Genomic DNA, 23,368 nt, shown 5'->3' on the forward strand with positions numbered 1-23,368 from the left:
CACTCCAGAGTTCCCTGTCAGCTGTCGCCACCCCCAGCTCCTTCAAGGTCAAGCCAATCACTTCAATGATACCATCCATTCATCCTGCCCTTGGTCGACCCCTCTTACTTTTTCCTTCCATTTTCCCCAGCATCATTCTCTTCTCCAAGCTTTCCTGTCTTCTCATGAGCATTATTTTCTGAAGTATGGATTGGTTGGATCTTCTTGCGGTCCAAAGCATTCTCAGAATTTTCCTCCAACACCACAGTTCAAAAACGTCTATCTTCCGGGGACTTCCGGTGCGCAGGCATGGCGGCGAGATAGGCACTTTAGATCTCTCCGGAGGGTGCCAGCTGAAACCGGGCGACTGGGTAGAGCAATAGCTCCCTCCACCTCATGGATTAAGGTGAGGTGGACAGCGGAAACCGGGGGTCAGCCGACGGACCCAGAAGGGGCCCATTCCTCAAGAGTGGGCTCCAAAAGGGACCCGGCAAAAGACCCATTGGTTAAGGCGGGTCGCGGTGGAAAGCGCGCGGGGGAGAAATCCCCAGCAGGAATCGCCGACCGGGCGCATTGTTTTAATGGAAAAATGTTGAAACGACAAATGAAACTTAAGATCTAACTAAGGGGCATCGTAACGGAGGTTAGCTCTCTGGAGAATAAGAAGAGAGTAGGAAGAAGACTTGCCTTCCTGGAGGGGGGAAAAGCTGTGGAGAAGTAAAGCACATAGCGTATGTGCTTACCTGCTTTCCTGCTTAGTGCTATGGCAGAAACTAATCAATATTAAGGATCGGAAGGGAAAGGAAAAGAAAAAGACTTAAAGGCCAAGGCTAAGGCTAAGGCTAAGGACTAAGAAGGCTAAAAATAAACAACAAATCAAAGCTAGGAAGATGGCGGAGTACTGACCTTGGGGGAAGATAAGATAAGAGGCCTCCTTCTTGTAAACAAAGCGAGGTGCAGTGGAAAGCCCCGTTGGAAGAAACCGGAAACAACGCAGAAGGGAAACCACGCGAGAGAAAGGAGAGGGAAAGGACGTGACGTGAAGAAGGGCAGAAGAAGCTCAGACGAGGGGGAGACAGAAAGGGCGGAAGCAAAAGGAAAGAACAGAAGAAACCCACAAAGAAGAGGCAGGAAACGCCAGCAGGATTGAGAGGAGGAAAAAAAAAGAGAAGGGGAGAAGCGGAGAAGGTGAATCTCCGAAAGCACGAAAAGAATATTTGAAGAAAAAAAAAATACTCAGAGAACAAGATGGCAACATTTAAATTTAAATCAGACAGAGAAATAAAAGACTCAAGAGGTGCAATTAGAAGACCATCCCTGAATGAGGAAATGAACCTGAAGGATATGATGAAAGACATGATGAGAGAGATTCAGAAAATTCAGGAGAAGCAAGACGTATACCAGAAAATTCAACAGGAACAAATGTCGGATTTTAAAAAGGAGATTAAAGAAGAATTGGGGATAATGAAGAGCGAGATTACAACATTACAACAGGAAATAAAGGATCTGAAAAATGAAAAGAAAGAACTAAAGATAACTCAAGAAAAGACCCAATATAAACTAAAAGAACTAGAGGAAAAAAATGAAAAAATAAACGCAAAACAAGAAGCCATGGAGGCAAGAGAATTGGAACATCAATTAAGAATGAGAAATATACCGGAAGAGCCAGGAGAAAACATAAGAGAGAAAGTAATAGAGATACTAATGAAACTCCTGGACTGCTCCGAACAGGAGATACAAGTACAAATGGACAGAACGTACAGGATTAACACAAATTTCTCAAGAAGAAACAAAACCCCGAGAGACGTGATAGTACACCTTACAAAGAAAATTGCAAGAGATGAAATATTGAGAATAAATAACAAAAAACAGATATTCTACAAAGAGACAAAAATAGCGATATTGAAGGAAGTACCAAATACAATAATAAATAGAAGGAAAAAATATACCTTCCTGACAGAGGAATTGAAGCAACAGAGGGCGAGATACAGGTGGGAAAGAGAAGAAGGATTAATGACAACGTATAAAGGTCAAAGGTATTGGATCACAACAGAAGAAAGAGCCCGAGAATTTTACAACACAATAAGAAAGGAGAAGGATGAAGAGTCTGAAAGGAAACAAAAAGAGAAGAAAAAACCAAAGAGACAACGTATAGAGTCACCCGAAAAAGATGATTTGGACATAAAAGAATGCAGACTGAACCTAAGGGAAAACATGGAATCTACGAATCTAGGAAAAGTGGAAGAAAGACAGGTGGAAGAGGAACAAGAGGATAGAATGAGAGAAGAAGAGGAGGAAGAGGAAGAGACAGAAGCAGTGGGTGATAAGGACGAAGATAAATATGAGTGAACTTAAAATTTATTCAAACAATATTAACGGACTAAATTCGGCAACAAAAAGGAATAAAGTATTTAATGAGCTAAAGAAAAAAAGATACCAGATTATTGCTCTCCAAGAAACCCACATAAACCAAAAACACGTTAAATATCTGGAGGAAAAAAAACTGGGACAATGCTTTTATGCCTCGGCATTAGAAAAAAAAGGAGGTAGTGATGTATGTAGAAAGGAGAATACCAGCTAAATTAGCTTTTAAGGATGAGGAGGGTAGATTCATAGGAGTAAAAATAACGATGCAGGGAATAGATATATTAATATGTAACATATATGCACCTAATGGAGCAAAGTCAGCATTCACAGAAAAACTAAAAGGCAGTATTAATGATCAAGAATATGAACATTTAGTATTAATAGGAGACTTCAACGGTGTAGTAGAGGGGGAAATAGATAGAAGTAAAGTAGCGAAGAAAGGGAAAAGTAAAAATAATATAGGAAATTTACCAAAAACAATGATGAACATGATGAAGGAATTAAACATTCAGGATAGCTGGAGAATAAAAAATGAAGGAGTAAGGGATTTTATTTTTTTCTCGACCAGACACCAAAGCTGGTCGAGAATCGATATGGCGTGGGTGTCAAAGTCCTTAATGCCAAAAATAAGAAAAACAGTGATATTGCCAAGGTTAGATTCAGACCATTGCCCATTAGAATTAGAGATATTCTACAATAAAAAAGAATGGAAGTGGAGGTTAGATGAAAATCTATTGAAGAAAGAGGAAGATATTGAAAGAATAAGGAAAGTAATACAAGAATATTTCGAGATAAATGACACAACAGAGATAGACCTATTTACATTGTGGGAAGCAAGCAAAGTAGTAGTAAGAGGGAGATTTATTCAACAAAAAGCAATTAAAAAGAAGGAAAGATTTAAAAAAATGAACAAGATAATTGAAGAAATAAAAAAGGAAGAAATTAGGTTAAAATCAAACCCAAGAAACAAGGATACCCAGAGGAACATAGAAATCTTACAAAAACAAAGGGAATATTTGATAATGGAGGAAAGGGCTAATAAACTGAAATTTATAAAGCAAGATTTCTTTCAAAACGCAAATAAACCGGGAAGATGGATGTCTAATAGAATTAAGGAAAGAAAGGAAAGTAAATATGTAACAAAAATAAAAGAAGGGGACAAAATATATACAAAGGAGGAAGACATAAAAACCCAATTCCAAAAGTTTTACGAAACACTCTACCAAAAAGAACAAATAGACGAGGAGAAAATAATGAAATACATAGAAGAGAGAAAAGTGACAAAAATCTCAGAAAAACAAAGAGAGGAACTAAATAGTGAAATTACAGAGCAGGAGATAAAGAAGGCCATACAAAATTTGAAACCTAATAAGGCCCCAGGCCCAGATGGGCTAACAGCAGTATATTATAAAACCTTCGGCCAAGAGCTAATACCATACTTGAAAAAAATTATGAATAGGATTAGAGAAATTGCAAAAATGCCGGAAACATGGAAACAAGCAAACATATGTACAATACATAAAGAAAATTCGGACCCAGAAAAAATTAAAAATTACAGGCCAATTTCACTATTAAATTTGGATTACAAAATTTTTAGCAATATAATAGCGGAAAGATGTAAAAACTTTTTAAAAAACTGGATAAAAGAAGAACAAACGGGGTTTTTGCCCAATAGACACCAAAGAGAAAATGTAAGAACCATTATTGACTTGATTGAATATTATGAAATAAAAAATCAAAAAAAAGTTCTTTTACTGGCCCTCGACGCTGAGAAAGCTTTCGACAATGTAAATTGGTCCTTTTTCAAATTATTAATAAGGGAAATGGATATAGGTTATTATTTCCAAAATACAGTTGATGCAATATACACCTCACAAAAGGCAAAAATTCTAATTAACGACCGAGAAACGAAAGATATAAATATAGAGAAAGGAACTAGGCAAGGCTGCCCCTTATCACCATTAATATTCATTTTGACACTGGAGATACTATTAAACAGAATAAGGGAGGAAGAAGAACTGAAAGGAGCAAAAATACAGAATTATGAATACAAAATCAGAGCCTTCGCGGATGATATTATATGTGTAATAGAAGACCCTGACACAAAATTAGGAAAATGGCTAGAGATAATAAGAGAATTCGGAGCAGTAGCAGGATTTAAAATAAATTTGGAAAAAACGAAAGCAATTACCAAAAATATAACAAAGAAGGAACAAGAAACTTTAATGAAAAAATGGAATATCCAAATCGCCCCCAAAATAAAATATCTAGGAATAATTATAACCCAGAAAAACTCTCAGCTACTTGAAAATAACTACCTAACAAAGTGGAAAGAGATGAAGAAGGAAATGGAGATTTGGGGGAAGTTAAAACTGTCACTGTTAGGTAGAATAGCATGTGTAAAAATGAGTATTTTACCAAAAATGATATTCCTATTTCAGAATCTGCCGATAATTAGAAATCAAAAGACCCTTAAAGAGTGGAACAGGGACATAATGAAATTTATATGGCAAAAAAAGAAACCGAGAATAAAGCTGAAATATATGATCCAGGAAAAGAACAGGGGTGGATTAGCGACACCAGACTTAAAACTTTATTTCGAAGCATCGGCTCTAATGTGGGTACGAGATTGGACAAAATTAGAAAATAATAAATTGCTAAATTTGGAAGGAATAAATTTAAGATTTGGATGGCACGCATACCTATGGTATGGGAAATCCAAAATTGAGAAAGAATTTAATAATCACTTTATACGCTCAGCAATTCTTAAAATTTGGGAAAAATACAAAAAGAAATTATATGACAAAACGCCTTTATGGGTCTCTCCCCTAGAAGCATCGCAGAGAAGACTACTGGGATGGCACAACTGGCCAAATTATAAAGAATTATTAGTAAAACAGAATGGAGAATGGGAAATAAGACCCCAACAGGAATTGAGAGAAATAAATAAAAAGATTTCCTGGTATCAGATATGGCAGGTAAAAGAACATTTTAAGACAGACAAACAAGTAGGATTTGAGGAGCAAAATACATTTTGGGGAAAAATAACACAAACAGACAGAAAAATAATAACAAAAATCTATAAAAAATTAGTAGAATGGGAAACAGAAAAAGAGGAGGAAAAATCACATATGACCAGATGGAATGAAAATATAGGCAGGAAGATTAGGAAAGAAGAATGGGAAGGAATCTGGAGGGAGAAACTGAAATATAGCTATGCAACAGATCTAAAGGAGAATTGGATTAAGATGGCTTATAGATGGCACATGACACCACAAAAATTAGGAAAATGTTATAAAAACTTTAAAAAAAATTGTTGGAAGTGTGAGAAGATTGAGGGTACATACTACCATATGTGGTGGGGATGTGAAAAAGCCAAGATATATTGGAAGAAAATTAGGGGAGACATAGAAAAGATATTAGAGATAAAACTGCCAATGAAACCGGAAATATGGTTACTAGGAATAACGGAACAAAAACTAGAAAAAAATAAAGATAAATTATTATTTCTGCTAACGACGGCAGCAAGGATATGCTATGCGAGGATTTGGAAGAATCCTGAAATCCCTAAAGAAGAAGAATGGTTGAAAAAAATACAAGATATAAAAAATAAGGATAGGCTTACTTTCCTTCTATCAAAAAGTAAGGGAAATCCGATAAAAGAAACAAATTGGGACAATGTAACAAAATACCTAGAAGGAAAGATAAAACAATCAAAATAAATATAAAAATAAATAAAACAGCAAGACCATAGAATAAAAATGGAAAGACAAGAGACATATATAAAAGAAAAGAAATAAATAAATAAATAGATAAATAAATAAACAAAAACAAAGATAATATAAGAAGCAAAGGAAGTCAGGATAAAATGAAAACTAAGAAGGGAAATATTAAAAAACAGAAGATGAAAAAGGAAACCCCCCATCATGAATGGAAGAAAGACGGGAAGGAAGGACTCCAGAGAAACGAAATGAAACAAGGAAAAGATTGAAGAATGAAAAGGAAGGGAATCTCCAGGAAGATGCCCAGAAGTCCAATTTATTTTATATATATTCTCTATTCTCTTTTTTCTTTCTTTTTTCTTTCTTTTTTCTTTTTTTCTTTTTCTTCTTTCTTCTTTTTCCTTTTCTATCTCACTATTAATCATGCTTATTATCTTATATCTATATTTTAATATGTAAATGGAAAGTTTAATAAAGATTATTTTTTTTTAAAAAAAAAACGTCTATCTTCCTTCGCTCAGCTTTCCTTATGGTCCAGCTCTCACCTCCATAGGTTACTATGGAGAATACCATTACTTTAACTATGCGGACCTTCATTGCCAGTGTGATGTCTCTACTCTTTAATATTTTATTGAGATTGGTCATTGCTCTCCCCCCAAGACGTCTTCTAATTTCCTGGCTGCAGTCTGTGTCTGCAGTAATCTTCACGCCTAGAAATACAAAGTCTGTCACTACCTCCACATTTTCTCTCTCTATTTGCCAGTTATCAATCAGTCTGGCTGTCATAATCTTGGTTTTCTTGATGTTTAACTGCAACCCAGCTTTTGCACTTTCTTCTTTCACCTTGGTTATAAGGCTCATCAGCTCCTCCTTGCTTTCAGCCATCAAAGTGGTATCATCTGTATATCTAAGGTTGTTAATGTTTGGGGTTGTTGTATGTTTTCCGGGCTGTATGGCCATGTTCTAGAAGTATTCTCTCCTGACGTTTCACCCACATCTATGGCAGGCATCCTCAGAGGTTGTGAGGTATGGAGAAACTAAGCAAGGCAGGTTTATATATATCTGTGGAAAGTCCAGGGTGAGGGAAGAACTCTTTGTCAGTTGGAGGCCAGTGTGAATGTTGTAGTTAATCGCCTTAATTAGCATTGAATAGCTTCATCTCCTGGCTTCTTCCTGCCTGGGCGTATCTTTTGTTCAAAGTCATTAGCTGGCCCTGGTTCCCATGTCTGGAACTCCTCTGTTTTCAGAGTGTTGCTTCTTATTTACTGTTCTGAGTTTTTTTTAATACTGGTAGCCAGATTTTGTTCATTTTCATGGTTTCCTCCTTTCTGTTGAAGTTGTCCACATGCTTGTGAATTTCAATTGCTTCTCTGTGTAGTCTGGCATGATAGTTGTTGGAGTGGTCAAGCATTTCTGTGTTCTCAAATAATATACTGTGTCCAGGTTGGTTCATCAAGTGCTCTGCTATGGCTGATTTCTCTGGTTGAGTTAGTCTGCAGTGCCTTTCATTTGACTCGTGTTTGGGCAATGCTGCATTTGGTGGTCCCTATGTAGACTTGTCCACAGCTGCATGGTATCCGGTAAACTCCTGCAGAGGTGAGAGGATCCCTCTTGTCCTTCGCTGACCATAGGTGATTAACTACAACATTCACACTGGCCTCCAACTGAAAAAGAGTTCTTCTGTCACCCTGGACTTCCCACAGATATATATAAATCTTCCTTGCTTAGTTTCTCCATACCTCACAACTTCTGAGGATGCCTGCCATAGATGTGGGCGAAACGTCAGGAGAGAATACTTCTAGAACATGGCCATACAGCCCGGAAAACATACAACAACTCTGTGATCCCGGCCATGAAAGCCTTCAACTACATGTTGTTAATGTTTTTTCCAGCAATTTTAACTCCAGCCTTAGATAGAATGGCTTAGATAATTGGAATATTCAATTCTGATTAATAATTGGTTTTAATTTCTGTAACTTGTATGGCTATAGTTCTCTGACTATGTCTAATACAGCAGAAACTGTTCTTTCAGCTAGATTGATTGTCACATCTGTTCAAGAAAAGACTTTTAAAATCAACAAATTGTATGAGATGTAAAACTGCCAATATTTGTTTAATGCATACATTTCGAGTTGCTACATTTTAGGAGGAAGGTGGAGCCCCCAGTGGCGTAATGGGTTAAACCCTTGTGCTAGCAGGACTGATGACTGAAAGGTCAGTGGTTCACATCTGGGGAGCTGGGGGAGCTCCTGTCTGTCAGCTTCAACTTCCTATGTAAGGACATGAGAGAAGCCTCCCACAGGATGGTAAAACATCAAAACATCTGGGTGTCCCCTGGGCAGTGTTCTTGCAGATGGCCAGTTCTCTCACACCAGAAGCGATTTGCAGTTTCTCAAGTCGCTACTGACACGGGGAAAAAAAGAGGAAAGAATTGCATAAGTAAATTTTTTTTGGAAAATTCCTTGATATTTAGAGATATGCTTGTTCTTATTAATTATTTTTGGAAATGAAGAAATGACCAATGGGAGTGAATTTTGCATTCCCCTTTGATTCCTAAAATATTGATACAGTAGAGTTTCACTTATCCAAGACTTGCTTATTCAAGCCTCTGGATTATCCAAGCCATTTTTGTAGTCAATGTTTTCAATATATTGTGATATTTTGGTACTAAATTTGTAAATACAGTAATTACAACATAACATTACTGTGTATTGAACTACTTTTTCTATCCAATTTTTTGTATAACATGATGTTTTGGTGCTTAATTTGTAAAATCATAACCTAATTTGATGTTTAATAGGCTTTTCCTTAATCCCTCCTTATTATCCAAGATATTTGCTTATCCAAGGTTCTGCCAGCCTGTTTAGCTTGGATAAGTGAGACTCTATTATACTTCCTTACTGGAAAGATAACTTTTCTTTGCATATTGAATGGATATGAGAGCTAACATTACTTGCAACATTTAAAATAATGATGTACATAAACAATATTTACAAATGGACTTATTTCGACATTTGCTCAGTGTGATGTCTTGGCCTAGCTTTTTTCTCCTCTGCTTCATTTCCTTGTTTAGTTCTCCCTTTGGTGTGGACTTTTCCATTTGTACTTAGTTATAGGGGTGGAGCTTAAAACCCTCCTAGAGGCCTGGCTCAGTTGGTTTAGCCTTTTTGTTTCAGAGCTTGCCTGAAAGGCTTTTCTCTTCTTTTTTGTTCTGTGTCAGAGTTTTAGAGGAGAAGGCCAGAAATTGTCTGGGTTCCTTGGCCTTGGCAATCCAGACAGGCATCCTTAGCACATATTTTACCAATATAGAGCGCCTTACCATATCCTCATCATAGTCTAGAATTTACCATAGCAAAGTCCAGTATTTTACCACCAAAATAGTACTTTACCAACATAGCTTAGTGTACTTCACCATAGTTCTGTACTTTACCATCTTAGTTCTGTAGCCAAGTATTTACCAACAATATAGTCCAGTATTCTACCTTCAATAGCCGAATATTCTACCAAGTTATATTCTTCATTTATATCATTCTTGTTCCCAAAAGCATTCCACCGGGTTTCATATTCTTCAACCCCTGTATCTACCCATACTAAGGGTTCAAGATGATTTTGTTTGTTTTGCACACTTTGCATCTTTCTTTCTATTTTATGTTTCGGTTTGATTGATGCCCCAGCAAGTCCCCTGGTTTCACTTCCAGCACCCACATCTTTGTTTTTAGTGTTTACCTTGGTACTTCCTTTTGGGCTACCATTTTCTTTTCCAAAAGGATTTAGTTAAAGCCCTCTTTATAAGGAGTATCTTGCTGCAGTTGGACAGTTTCCCCCCAATATTTTCACACATTAACAGGTCCACTTAGTATACAGCTGCTTTAATGTTTAGTAGGAAATCCCCACAATTGCTTTCCTTTTCTTCTTGCAGGTAGTGACAAAGTCACTTCTGTACTTGAAGGTGAGCCTTTCGATCATAGTATGTAGCAGCTCTCATTTGCTGGAATTATCAAAGCCATTTAAGTTGGAACGGTTCTGATGGTGATTTCTTGGTTCCAGAAGTTTGGAATGCTTTCAGATCCTGTTGCTCTTGAAGTAACTGTTTTCCACTCTATACCTTTATCACATTTATGTCTTCCCTTGACAGTTTATTACCGCTTTTGACCTTGCTATAGCACCTCCTCCATTCTTGTTTTAGCAATCTTCATTTTTCTCTAAGGAGACAAAGTCTAGAAATCTACTTCTGTGGTCCTTTTATCTTTGGAAAGAGTGGCCAGCTTTCATTTGATTGTTGTTGTTATATACATTTAAATCAACTACAAATTATGGTGCCCTACTAAGGACTTTCTTCACAAGATTTATTCAGGGGAGGTTTGCCAATGCCCCCTCTGAGAGAGTGTGACTTGGCCAAGGTCATCTAGTAGGTTTCCATGGCTGAGTAGGGATTTGAATTCTGGTCTCCTGGAGACCAAGCGTGCATTTGCACTGTAGAATTAATGCAGTTTGACACCGCTTGAACTGTCATGGATCAATGCTATGGACACTACAACTCTACAATATAGATTCACTCTCAGACAAATTAACAAAGCCACTATGCCATGCTGGTTTTACGAGGACACAAGTCTGAACCATTGTGCTTCTCTTCATGGCCATAAGGAAAAAACTAGAAACTTATTCTTGCATTTTACATTAACAATAGTTGAACAATATGTCTCATTGTTAATCTTAACTATTGTTTATTGACATGGGAAGTGTAATAAACCATAGTTTGAACTTTTCTTGTTTTAATAAAGTTCAAATCTCTTTAATATACACCTGAACTGTACAATTTGGACATGGAGGTTTTAAATAAATTCTTGAGTTGTCCCCTTTCCCCTCCTTGACTCCTCTAATTTTTCGTTCCCTTAATTTCTTGCTCTGTGCTCTTTCTTCCTTTGGCCTTGATAGATAGAAGGAAAGTGCATGAGTGACTTTTACCTTCCAAATATGAGCAGTGAGGTATTTCAGAGACTGAGAAAGTGACTGCAATTTGCATTATTCTAAAATTAGAATTGACTTTTAGAATCTCTTAGGAGGAAGAGGTTCTGTTTAAGATTTTTTTTTTCATGTGGAATTAAAACCATGAGTTTGTGCTGGATGTCATCACGCAAAACGTAGCTACAGCATTGCAAACATAATACTGCAATGCAAATAATATTTAAATCAAAGGATTTTAAAACTGTGTACTCTGTATTAAAATTTGTGTGTGTAAGGGAGAGCAAGAGTGACTGAGTCTTCACCTATGTTAATACAGTACTATTTGTTTTTCCCCTGCAAACACAAAAGCCAAGGGGGAGGGAATATTTCATAAAAAAATCAATGCTATTGTGTCCTCTGGTCTAAGCCATAAAACAAGAGCAACAGAAACAGTCCCTTTGAACTTGAAATCCCTTTCTAAGCTGCTGATCTAACCTAAGCAAGAGAGGGAGAATTTACTAGTCAGAAACATTTGTTCCTTTTTCCCCTTTCCAATTTTTCCATTTTTTTTGAGGGGAAAAGCTCCCTAAGTGAGTTTGATGCTGCACCTCTTCCCATAAATTTTAAAAAAAATATTATTGTAATGTAGGTCAGTGAACTGAAGCGCCACCGTACACCATGGAGGATTAAAGTTAGAAAGGCAACCTTCTTCCACTCCCACTAGGTCATGTGACAATATAAACAAGAAATGCAATGAGCCTTCAGCTTTTTCTTGACCTAATCCTTTGTTTATGCAGCACTTAAACTGACTTTTGGGGTCGTCTCTGTCTGGCATTAAAGCCCTTAAGCTTTTTGAAGTTTCCCTGAAGTTAATAAAATTAGTCTGCCCTCATGAGGAGGCCCCTGTCTGCTGCCTAAAAAGAAGAGTATGAATCGGTTGTTGTCTTTTGCAACATTTGGTTTTTCAACTTCATATTTTATAACTAGAAGAAACGGGAGGAGAGCCTGACACAGAGAGAGAGAACCAAAGCCCACAAGACTGCTCAGTTAATGGGCAAAGTGATTGCTGTAGGAGATGTTCAGAACATTCAAAGGGAATTAAGGAAGAATCCAGTGATTGGAGTTAAATTGCTGGTACAATAATACGAGTTGGGTTTCAGTGGGAGCAGATAATAAGCTTTTGTAAAACGTATCGAAAGCAGGAGAGGACTATGTTAAAATAAAGACAATTTTGAACACAATAATTGTTCACACTAGGAAAAATGTGACATTTCTCAAGTGTGTCTCTTTTTCAAGATAAAGGTCATGCCCCCATAGTCTCTAATAACTAGCTAGTGAACATGGACCTAAGGTATGGAGGCAGACAGAGAGGATGTCCTTTCCTCTCAAATTCAAAAATAATCTATATAATTAGGCCAGGTAATATTTTATACTTCGTGTAAACTGTAAAACAAAACTAAGAATAGACACTGTTTATCATCTCATGGGCAAAAGGAGATGTGGTCACTGTTCATGCATGTATTTAAACCAGACATAAAACAAGCTTATTACTATTGATACTCTGGTTTTATAATTGCAGAACTTCAGCTTCTTGATAGTTACTTGTTTTCTCTGTGTTTTGCCAGTTTTTTTTTTGAAAACTACTGGAAGCTACCTGCTGTTTCCATTGTTGCTGATGAACACTGAATTGTATTAATATTTTTAATTATTGTCGGTTGTTTGGGGGTGATTGCTTGAAAAGCGGGATATAAATGGAGGGACAACAATGTCATAATCAAATATTCTTCCATATCCTACTCCCTACCCCCATTTTGTAACCATCTTATGATTTCACGGAAAGCGGTGCATGTCCTAGGGAGCAAATGAATTGGCTCCTAAACTATATTTTAAAAGATATTTGAGGACAACCACCACTAGTGACAACTGTTGACTTGGCCTTTGAAGCAAGTCTTGTAGTAATTCTGTTCTGTGAACCCCATGAAATTTGTACAAACTATTTTGAAGAAATTCGTTATTTTACCAGCCATCCAGATTAGCCAGAATTCTGTGCAAGTTCTAAACTTGCAGCCTAAATTTTAAATGCCATTCATAAAAGGATTCACCTGTTTTGTTCAGTGTTTCTTATGCTGGGTTATCATTGTGAAATAGAGCTGCATTGCTGATTTTAATGAAGAATTTAATAATAGCTTTCCCCTCAATAAGGCAACGTTTTCTTATTTCTTTGCATGTCAAGACTCTTGTTATGACACAGAGGCACCGTGACTTCAGGGGTTAGTAGCATATGAAGATATTCACACCTTGGGGATTAGGCTCACTTGATTGCTCTTTGCCTTGCCAGTGCCCCAGGGAGGGTCCTTTATCTTTCCCTGTGCAAGGAGCTTGCTGCCTCTTGTACCTGATTGCTTAATTATGAATCCAAATTTGGAATGATGACTCCCACTGGTTTTATAATTCTTTTAAATTAAAATTCAATACAGGTGGTTAAAGACATGAGGTTGAACAAATCAACATGATGACAAACTCCTTTCAGAGCTGAATTTTAAAAAGCGGTGTTGGAAACAGTTTGCCTTATCCAGGCAGGTACAAGGATCTGTGTAAATGAAGGCATCGTAAAGGTGAAAGTTGTCGCTATACTTGCAGTGCCAAGTGTCTGAGAACTTTGTAGCCCAGGAATGTAATGGTTAGCTCAAACCAGAGTATTAGCATCTCCTTGCTCTTGAATCTTGATTCTTATTATGTCCTTAATATTATTTTGTCACATAACATAACGGTAGAAGACAGAATTGGCAGCATTTCTTTACTGTGCAATTTATAAAAGTGCTCCAGCTCCTTTGTGTGTCTAGATTTCTCACTTTTTATCCCTATGACACTAAAATCCATGTCCTATTTTTTAGCACTCCAGATCTCCCTTATGTCTTCTTTCCCAACCATCAATGCATGGTGAAGATTCCTAGACTTTCTTAAAAACATTTTGGTAAAATCTTTCACTATTCCTTTTCCCACCAATCATTGTTTTCATACTATCTTGTTTTTCATTCAGCTGCTGTCTGTTTAATCGTTCTCCCTTTAAACCAGTGTCTCATGATCAGCTTGCCAATTTTTCCTGTCTTTCTGTATAACCCATGGTCTCTTCTGACTTTGAATACTTCTGGCTTCTTCAAAACACCTCCTACTCTCACCTATTGTGTTTTGCTTCATTTGCTCCTCCTGCCTTTTTCTTTAAACTGTCCCAATAATTTACTCAGTTTTCTTTTTCTCTGATTCTATATCTTCTTATTAGTTACATTATGAAGAATCTAAAGTCTTTTACTCATGATTTTCTTGTTCTTATCCCTCGGACTGTGCAGTAAACCTATCTTTTGAGCCATTGCTGTATCTTAAGCATTCCTTGTAATTAGACTAAGCCAGAAATGAGGGTAGAGGCCCTGTCACTGTTGGTACCATATAATAATTTTTTTTTAAAAAAAAATCAAGAACTCTGAGATATTTCTGCTTTTATTTCTAGCTCTGTGATGATTACAGTGTTATTGGCCGTTCACTGTTTAAAAAAGAAACCAACATCCAGATTTTTGTGGGGCTGAAAGTCAAGTTATCTACAGGAGAAGAAGGCTTAATAGAAGGTGGATTTGGACAGAGTGGAAAGTTTAAAATTCGCATTCCAGGTAACTATTTATTTCTGTTGTTTACATTCATTCAGACTATTTCTAATAACCTTAAAGATTCTGATGAACCAATCATAATATGCTTTAAGAGTCATCTGTGGGACACAAACAAGTAGGTATTGTAAAGTTGACTCATGTGAAGGGTTATGTTTAAGACTGAAACCAAAGGGTGTCACTTCACTGAGTATTTACAATCCCTGAGAAATGTATATTTTAAAATAAGTTTTCAAGAAGGGAGTACAGTGAACAGGGCAGCAGGGGTTTGCAGAATAACCATACTCTCCTCACCTGATGAACAGGTGGGGTGGCTGAGCTGAACAAGACACTATCCTCTCTGAATTATTCACATAGTGCAATCTGATGAGTACAGCATTTTCATGCTTAGATCTTAGTCTGGTTGATAGCCCCAACTGAAGATTTACTGAATTAGTAGGAACTTTCTTGATTCAGTGAGCCTGCTGTACTCAGAACTAACAGCTAGATTTAGCCCGTACTATCTCACAAGTGAAAAGGACAACGATTTAATGGCTGAAAATGCTTGAAAAGGGAAGAACTGTCCTTGATCATTTTTTAAAAAATCATTTCTGTTTTTAGGCTTGTAATGTTCATGAACAGTGATGTAGTACAGCCCTAAGACGACGTTTATTTATTGAATGCATATTGTATAGTAATTCACATAACACAAAAATAGGAGGCAGTCTTTGTCTCTCTTCTTACATTCTAAGGACTTTTTCCCATTCATAACAGCCTACCACAGATTATAAAGACAATGCAAATAAGTGTAAGATATCGCTTCTCTGCTTTGTCACAGAAAGGTTACTTTCAGGTAGGTCACTATAACTAATCTAATGTTGGAGAACAGCCCTCTAGAACTGTTTTTCAAGGGGATTTACTAGGAGCAGAAAATACTAACCAGAGTTATATTATGTTGGGACAGCTTTATTGTTCTCTGCAGGAATTACTCTCTTTAATTTAGCCAGTAATGTTACCCTAAGTATAAACCAGTGATTCCCAAAGTGGGCGCTGATGGGGCTGAACCTCTATACCCCACCCCCGTGTTCTAACAAGCACCTCAGGGGAAGTATACAGAGACTCAGCCCTGTCTCGCGCTCTTGAAAAGAGGCCCCACCTCTGCCCCTAGCCCCGCCCTTTAGTCCTAAAAGGCCTTTCAAGAGGGATATAGAGGCTCAGCCCTGTCTCGGGCTCTTGGGAAGAAGCCACGCCCACTCCTCTAGCTCCACCCCCTGTGTCCTAACAGGCACCTCAGGTGCTCAGCCATGTCTCCGGCACTTGGGAAGAGGTCCCGCCCCTCTCCTGGCCCCGCCTCATGTCCTAATAGGTGCCATCACCACCCCCCTGGATTGCTGCAGCGCCCACCAGGGAGCGGTAGCACCCACTTTGGGAATCACTGCTTTATTAGATGGTTTGATTTTCAAGAGAATGTTTTAAAAAGTTAATTTTTACTGTTTTTCCTCAAATATTTACTAGGAGGAATTAATATTCTGCTGAAAGTTACTTACCACCCAACCCTTGTTTGGGAGCACTGTCTCCTCCTTTACAATTAAACAAACAAAAAAAAGAGTCTGAATCTATGCTTTTTGCCTGGCTGTTTTAAACAGAAGCTGCAAATTAAATGAGGAGAATTATTTGTTTAGCCATGAAGGTTAGCTAGGCAGACAAAGAAGGGGATTTCCCAAATTCTGAAATTAAGCTTCATTTTCTGTTGGAGCTAAATAAATTAACTCTTCTGAATCAGTTCACACATAATGTTCCTGGCTGAATAAAACATGGCTTGTATAGCCGAGAATAAGAGTCAGTCTTGTATATTCCTCTTACCTCTCCATCTTCTTTAACCTTTGTTTCCCATTATATCCAAAATTTGGAATTTATTTTTAATGATGCTTTTTTAACAGTTTATATATATGGAGAAAGCTACCTTATCACTTGTGATACCTGATGAGTATCTATTTCCTGTTTTCAGTCAAAATAAAAATTATTGTGGAAGAGACATTAATATATAGAAATGGTTAGTAATGGGCATTGGCTTAAGTACTGTTTTCCCCCCCCAAGGAAAGCTATTCATTAATGTATATATTTAAATTATATTTACACTGCCTTTCTAGCAAAATCGTCCCCAAGCACAATCAGGACTATATTCTAAATTCCAAAGCAAAACCTGAAATCTTTGAAAATTTGAAGAGGTCAAATTAACATTTCATTATTATATAATATATGCATATAACTGTGTGTGTGTGTGTGTGTATTTATGCATTTTTCCTGAAATCTTACATTTTATTGATGTATTTAATTTTGGATTCTTTTACTTTATATATTATAATTTAAATTATGACTTTGACTAACTGCCTCTTGTTTCTTGTATGATCTTTATAGATGAAGCAATTTTAAAATAGGGTTTGTTGATGCCTTTCACACAATCTGGGTTTTTCTAGATAGGTAATAAGCAATGTTCTTTTTATTTATTTCTTTTTTGCAAGAGAAGAGTTTTGTTAGCTTATTTCATGGACCATGGTGTTCCAATTATTCTGAATCATTACAGTATAATATGCATTTGACATACTAATTTTGAAATGTAATCTATCCTGTTATTTAACTCTCTAAACCAAAAATTCTGAGAACTTGTGAAAATTAAATCCTATTGTTATTTGTAAACCAAGACAGAATATTCATGAAAATACTGGCTCCTTTATATTATGTTTAAGGGGAATCCAGTAGATGGGTCTGTGAGACTTTCAGGGATTTTGTTTGTGGACAGTGCTTTGGATCTAAAGATCCTAGTGTACAAATAGAAAGTGTTTCTACTCATACAGGACAGGGCATTAATGTTCATTGATTACAACTCCCATTAGAGCTCTCCATGGCACATATCATGCATTATTGGTGCTTTGGAGCAATTGAGGAAGGACTACAGTGGGTAGGGGGTACTTGTAAATATTTCATAGCAACAAACATACTGAGCTGCAAAGCTTTACAACATATAGCTCAGTTACTGAGCGAACAGAATGCTAAGGGATCTTGTGACTGAGTAGAAAGAAGTTAGTAGCAAAACTGTTCTTAAACGTAAGTCTACTTCTTCTGACGAAAGGAGTGAACAGATATTTACGAGCAGACTGTATCTGTGCATAGCCATAGAAATGCAAAATTTGAGGATATGCTGATAAGGTGACAAGCTGAGTTTTACTGAAAACAGAGTTGGGGATGCTCAGCTATATTATACAGGTTCATCTTGTTTAGTAAGCAATCCACCACAAATATAAAACTATTCTAATAAAGAAAATCAAATCACTAGCCAAACACAAAAGGGAAAGAAAAGACAAAACAAAACAGGACCAAACAGAACAAAAGTAAAATAGAAACATACAGATAAAACCTTACAGAAACAGAAATACACATCTGGCTACGATATTATCATAGGCCTCTTGCCGTCAAGGTTGATTCAATTGAAAACAAATTGATTTAAATCATTCCTCTGAATTATTCCTTCTGAGTTTTCATTATTTAAAATCACAATGAAGAACTAGTGACTAGTGAATAATGTAATTCTATTTAATTATTTTTAGTAGAAGTAGTACCTTATTGTTTACTATAACCTGAGCATAGATTTTATTAAAAGGTAGGTACATATTAACCAATCGTTATGTATTGTTTTCAGTTTATTTTTAATTCATTAAAAATTGAACCACTTATATTTCTACCCAGATTCCTCCTCCTTGTTCAAACTTATTCCATTCCAAATTCTCTGTTCATTGACATTCTATGTCTTTGCACTTAGAGAGAGGTAAGGAGCACAGCCACCAAGGTTGGTGGGTGGTTGTCCGGGTGGGGGGAGCCCGGTAGCAGACACCTCTCCCTGTGAGATAGAGTGAGGGGGAAGCCAGGTGATGTGGGGCAATGGGTTTCCCATACCCCACACCAGGCCCCACCAGATTTGCCACGATGTGTGGTGAATCCTGGTCTTAATGTTCTAAGAGTCAGTTCTAGCCATAGGTGGAGGTTCTAAGAGTCAGTTCTAGCCATAGGTGGAATGTTTTTTCCTACAATTTGAACCCATTGTTCTGTGTGCTAGTTCTAGAGCAGCAGAAAACAAGCTTGTCCCTCCCCTCAATGTGACATCCTTTCAGATATTAAAACATGGATATAATGTACCCTCTCGGCCTTCTTTTCTCCAAGCTAAACATACCCAGCTCCCCAAGCAACTCCTCATAGGGCTTGGTTTCCAAACTTTTGATCATTTTGGTTGCCTCTCTTTGGACAGGTTATAGCTTGTCAATATCCTTCTTGAATTGCAGTGTCCATACCTGGACATAGTACTCCAAATGAGTGATGTTTTCTAACATTGGAGCCAAAGTTTGGGTCAAACATTTTGTCCATGCTCATTTTGTTTCATATGGGGTTCCTTTCTTTTTTTGTTAATTTATTTATTATCTTATTTTTAGCATACATTAAAGAACACAAATAACAACCAACTGGAATCCAGAGATATATTGTTTCATATAAAGAAAACAAAGAAATTGCTGGTACTTATCCTGACAAAAGTTGGAAAAGGTGGATGTTTAAAAGATTCTTACATGGAGGTTTAATATTGCCATCATTCATAAAAAGTATACTACGTATCTACATGTTGTTTCTGGATGTTATGTGTAAAAATACCCTAATAGTGAAGAAACATTTACATTGTTTATGGCAGATGTTGGCTTGTTTAATAAGTCCTTAACTGTAGAGAATAGTTTTCATGAAAAAAATCCCGTATTTCATTTAGAATTTATCAGACAACAGGTATATTCTTAGACTGAATGAATCATTGCAACAATGCTTCTCAGGATATCTGATGAGGGGGCTGGCAGTTGTTTTCCCTGAATGTGTCAGAGATGGGCACAATTTTGCTCCTTTGCTTATTTCTTTTTTTCCTATAAACATGTCAGGGACTTGCAGCTAACGGCTTGGGACCGGTATTGTCCAGGGAACACCACTTTGAGCAGTACTGGTCTAGAGAACAAGTAAAATGAGTTGTGATTGTCTCTACTTACACCAAGTATTTTTTAACCTCCAAATTGTTTGCTTTTACTGCATGTTCACTTCTGAACAAAACTAAAGGCGGAACCCATTCTCTTCCATGCTTGTATATCATTTTGATGACTTTGTGCAATGTTACACAATGGAATGAATAGTAAAATATAGCATTGCCTGTTTCGGTTCACTAAATTGTTCACTGTAAGGATCATGCTAAGTTTTTAGAAGACAAAACAGAATATTTTAGTTAAAGATCCTTCACACCCACCTTCTAGCCTGGAGCTTTAGACTTTGCCACCCATTATGCAGGGATAGGGCCCTGAACAAGATAGTTTTGTAGAATCAAAATGGAATGGTCTTTAGAAAATAATAGCATAATTAGGAAATTGCTAGGTGTCTCTCTTTCTGTTAAACAGTTACCAGCATTTCAGTGGAGAGAAGGGTAGTAGGCATGACGTTGTTTGAGTCAAATACAGTTCACATTCCTTTGTTAGGTCAGTGTTGCTTTTTTAATATGTCTGTATCCTGTTTGTGGTTCTTTTTTAAGAATATATTTTTTATTAAATTTAGCTCATTACATTCCCCCAACTTCTATTCCTCCCCTATAATATACACAGTTAGATTTCTTAAACTTTCTCCTAGAGTTACTTTCATAAAGGCTTACACATATTAACTTTATAAAAATAATTAAATTTGATTTCTTGAAGATTCTTTAAATACTAGTGCATACAAAGTCTCCCACTCCTCATGAATACAATGAGATGTTTACATTGTTGAGGGATGGCTGGAAGCTGAGAAACCTGATAGGTTCTTTTAGATATACATGACATAATTTTTGAGTCCTACTGAAATTGTTGTAGAAAAGAAAAGAAAAAACCTGTGTAGCAGTGCATACTATGTGTGAATACACAGTGAGGAAATGTGTTCTAATCTGTGAACAATTTTACCATATTGGATAATAATCAGTTAAAGAACAGCTGATGTTTATTCTTCAAGGCTAAGTACTGGACTTGTCATCTTAAGGCTATAATCCTGTGAACACTTAATTAAATCCAATTGAACCTAATAGACTTGTGAGTAGACATGCATATGACTGTACTGCAAAAGTATGTATTTATTTTATGTATTGATTTAGGAACCTTTGAGTGTTGAGCTTCACCCTCTTTACTGAACATCAGTGCCTTTTTTCTCCATTTCATCTTAGCTCCTTTTCATGCAGCACTCAATAGGCAGCATTTGAAATGCTGTCCTCTCCATTTAGTCACTTCTAAGCCTGTTTTCTTCTCAATATTTTTCTAGTTTCTTTCCATCATCTTTTCAAAAATGTTTTAAAAAAAGAGGAAAAAAAAGAAGATAAGTGCTTTACAATTGGTGTTTTTAAATTCTTTCTATCCAACATCTCTCTTCAAGAAGTGCTCCTCTTGTGGCAAGGACTCTCTCCCATGGACAGACAAGCAAACAATCCCAGCTCCTTCTTTGCCTTGGATTACGAGTTGCTTCAATATCTTGAAGGCAATAAACGAGTTGCTTCAATATCTTGAAGGCAGCAGTTCTGATCTTGGAAACTAAGCAGGATCAGACCTGGAAACTACCAAGAAATGCCAGGTGATACAGGCTGTATTCAAAGGAAGGCAGTGGTAAATCACCTGTGAGTACTACTCACCTAAGGAAAGCCGATGAAATTCATGAGGTTAGCATTTGTTGGCAGGTAAATTGAAGGCATGTACCATATATACTTGAGTATGAACTGACCCAAATATAAGCCAAGGCACCTAATTTTACCACAAAAAACTGGGAAAACGTATTGACTCAAGTATAAGCTGAGAGTGGGAAATGCAGCAGCTATTGGTAAATTTCAAAAATAAACATGGTCTCTGCCTCTTTCTTTCCTTCTTTCCTGTCTGTTTGCTTTGCTTTCTCTATCCGTCCTGAGCCCAGTTCTGTACAACATCTTTATTAATGACTTAGATGAAGGGTTAGAAGGCTTGATCATCAAGTTTGCAGGCAACAACAAATTGGGAGGGATAGCTAATACTCCAGAATGTAGGAGAAGAATTCAAAATGATCTTGACAGATTAGAGAGATGGGCCAAAACCAACAAAATGAAGTTCAACAGGGACAAATGTAAGATGCTCCACTTAGGCAGAAAAAATGAAGTGTATTATTAGAGACTGGGTTGCCACTTTTTGGGGCTTTTATTGTGGTGTTCCTGCATGAAAGCAGGAGGGGGTTAGACTACATGACCGTTGGGAGTCTCTTCTGACATATTATTATTATTATTATTATTATTATTATTATTATTATTATTATTATTATAGGCTGGGTTGCCACTTTTTGGGGCATTTTTGTGGTTTTCCTGCATGGGAGCAGGGGGCGGGTTGGACTTCATGGCCTTTGGGGGTCTCTTCTTACATTATAATCATCATCATCATCGGCTGGGTTGCCACTTGTTGGGGCTTTTATTGTAGTTTTCCTGCATGGGAGCTGGAAGGGGTTGGACTACATGGCTTTTGGGGGTGTCCTACATCATCATCATCATCATCATCAGAGGCTGGGTTGCCACTTTTTGGGGCATTTTTGTGGCTTTCCTGCATGGGAGCAGGGGGGCGGGTTGGACTTCATGGCCTTTTGGGGGTCTCTTCTTATATCATCATCATCATCATCATCATCGGCTGGGTTGCCACTTGTTGGGGCTTTTATTGTAGTTTTCCTGCATGGGAGCTGGAAGGGGTTGGACTACATGGCTTTTGGGGGTGTCCTACATCATCATCATCATCATCAGAGGCTGGGTTGCCACTTTTTGGGGCTTTTATGGTGCTTTTCCTGCATGGGAGCAGGAGGAGGTTGGACTACATGGCCGTTTTGGGTCTCTTCCTACTCTATTATTACCTCGACGGAGCATGCCTTCTCTTGAAATCCACAAGCATGTAGACAATTTTTACAGAATGGAGAAAACCATGAAAATGAACAAAATCTGGCTACCAGTATTAATAAAACCTCTGAAATCAGAACAGTAAATAAAAAGCAAGACTCAAAAATCAGGGTAATTCCAAACAAGAATCAATCAGTAAGTGAGGTTTATATATCTGTGGAATATCCAGGGTGGGGAAAAAACTCTTGCCTGCTTGAGGTACATGTGAATGTTGCAATTAGCCACCCTGATTAACATTTTAATGGCCCACAGTTTCAAGGCCTGGCTGGTAGCTGCCTGGGGGAATCCTTTGTTGGGAGGTGTTAGCTAACATCTCCCAACAAAGGATTCCCCTAGGCAGGAAGCAGCCAGGCTTTGAAGCTGCAAGCCCATTCAATACTAATTAAGGTGGCCAATTTCAACATGATATTTGCAAAATGTGTCTAAGTGTTGCTGGGCTATATGCCATTGATGGAAATAAAAGACGCAGACAAGTGCCTTAGAGAAGTTGAGTTCCTGCCAAAAGATACTGAGTTTAGTGCTCATAGATTCCATTTTTTTTAATTTGGGCACAGAAAAAGTATAGATAGATGGATGGATTGATTTTTGTTATGTGCTGAAATGAAAATATTGAATTTTTTGAGCTCTAAACCCAGCATCTTTATATATGTGTGTGTCTGTGTCTGTGTATGTTCTGAGTGAAAGATCCAGACATATAACCTGGTCTTTTTCTCTGACTGAGGTCAACAAAAAAG

At 37.2% G+C, this 23,368-nt stretch overlaps 1 protein-coding gene across 2 annotated transcripts in view; it reads left to right on the forward strand.

Annotated features, from left to right (window-relative positions):
• eefsec (eukaryotic elongation factor, selenocysteine-tRNA specific) overlaps window positions 1-23,368 on the forward strand; it is a 241,221-nt gene that overhangs the window by 149,556 nt on the left and 68,297 nt on the right. For both annotated transcript variants that reach the window (XM_062969818.1, XM_062969819.1), the window contains exon 6: window positions 14,518-14,674. In XM_062969818.1, the coding sequence (XP_062825888.1) occupies window positions 14,518-14,674 (157 nt within the window). The remainder of the gene's footprint in view (window positions 1-14,517; window positions 14,675-23,368) is intronic.

This window comes from Anolis carolinensis, chromosome 2 (genome assembly GCF_035594765.1).
Source record: "Anolis carolinensis isolate JA03-04 chromosome 2, rAnoCar3.1.pri, whole genome shotgun sequence".
NCBI classification, from domain to species: domain Eukaryota; kingdom Metazoa; phylum Chordata; class Lepidosauria; order Squamata; family Dactyloidae; genus Anolis; species Anolis carolinensis.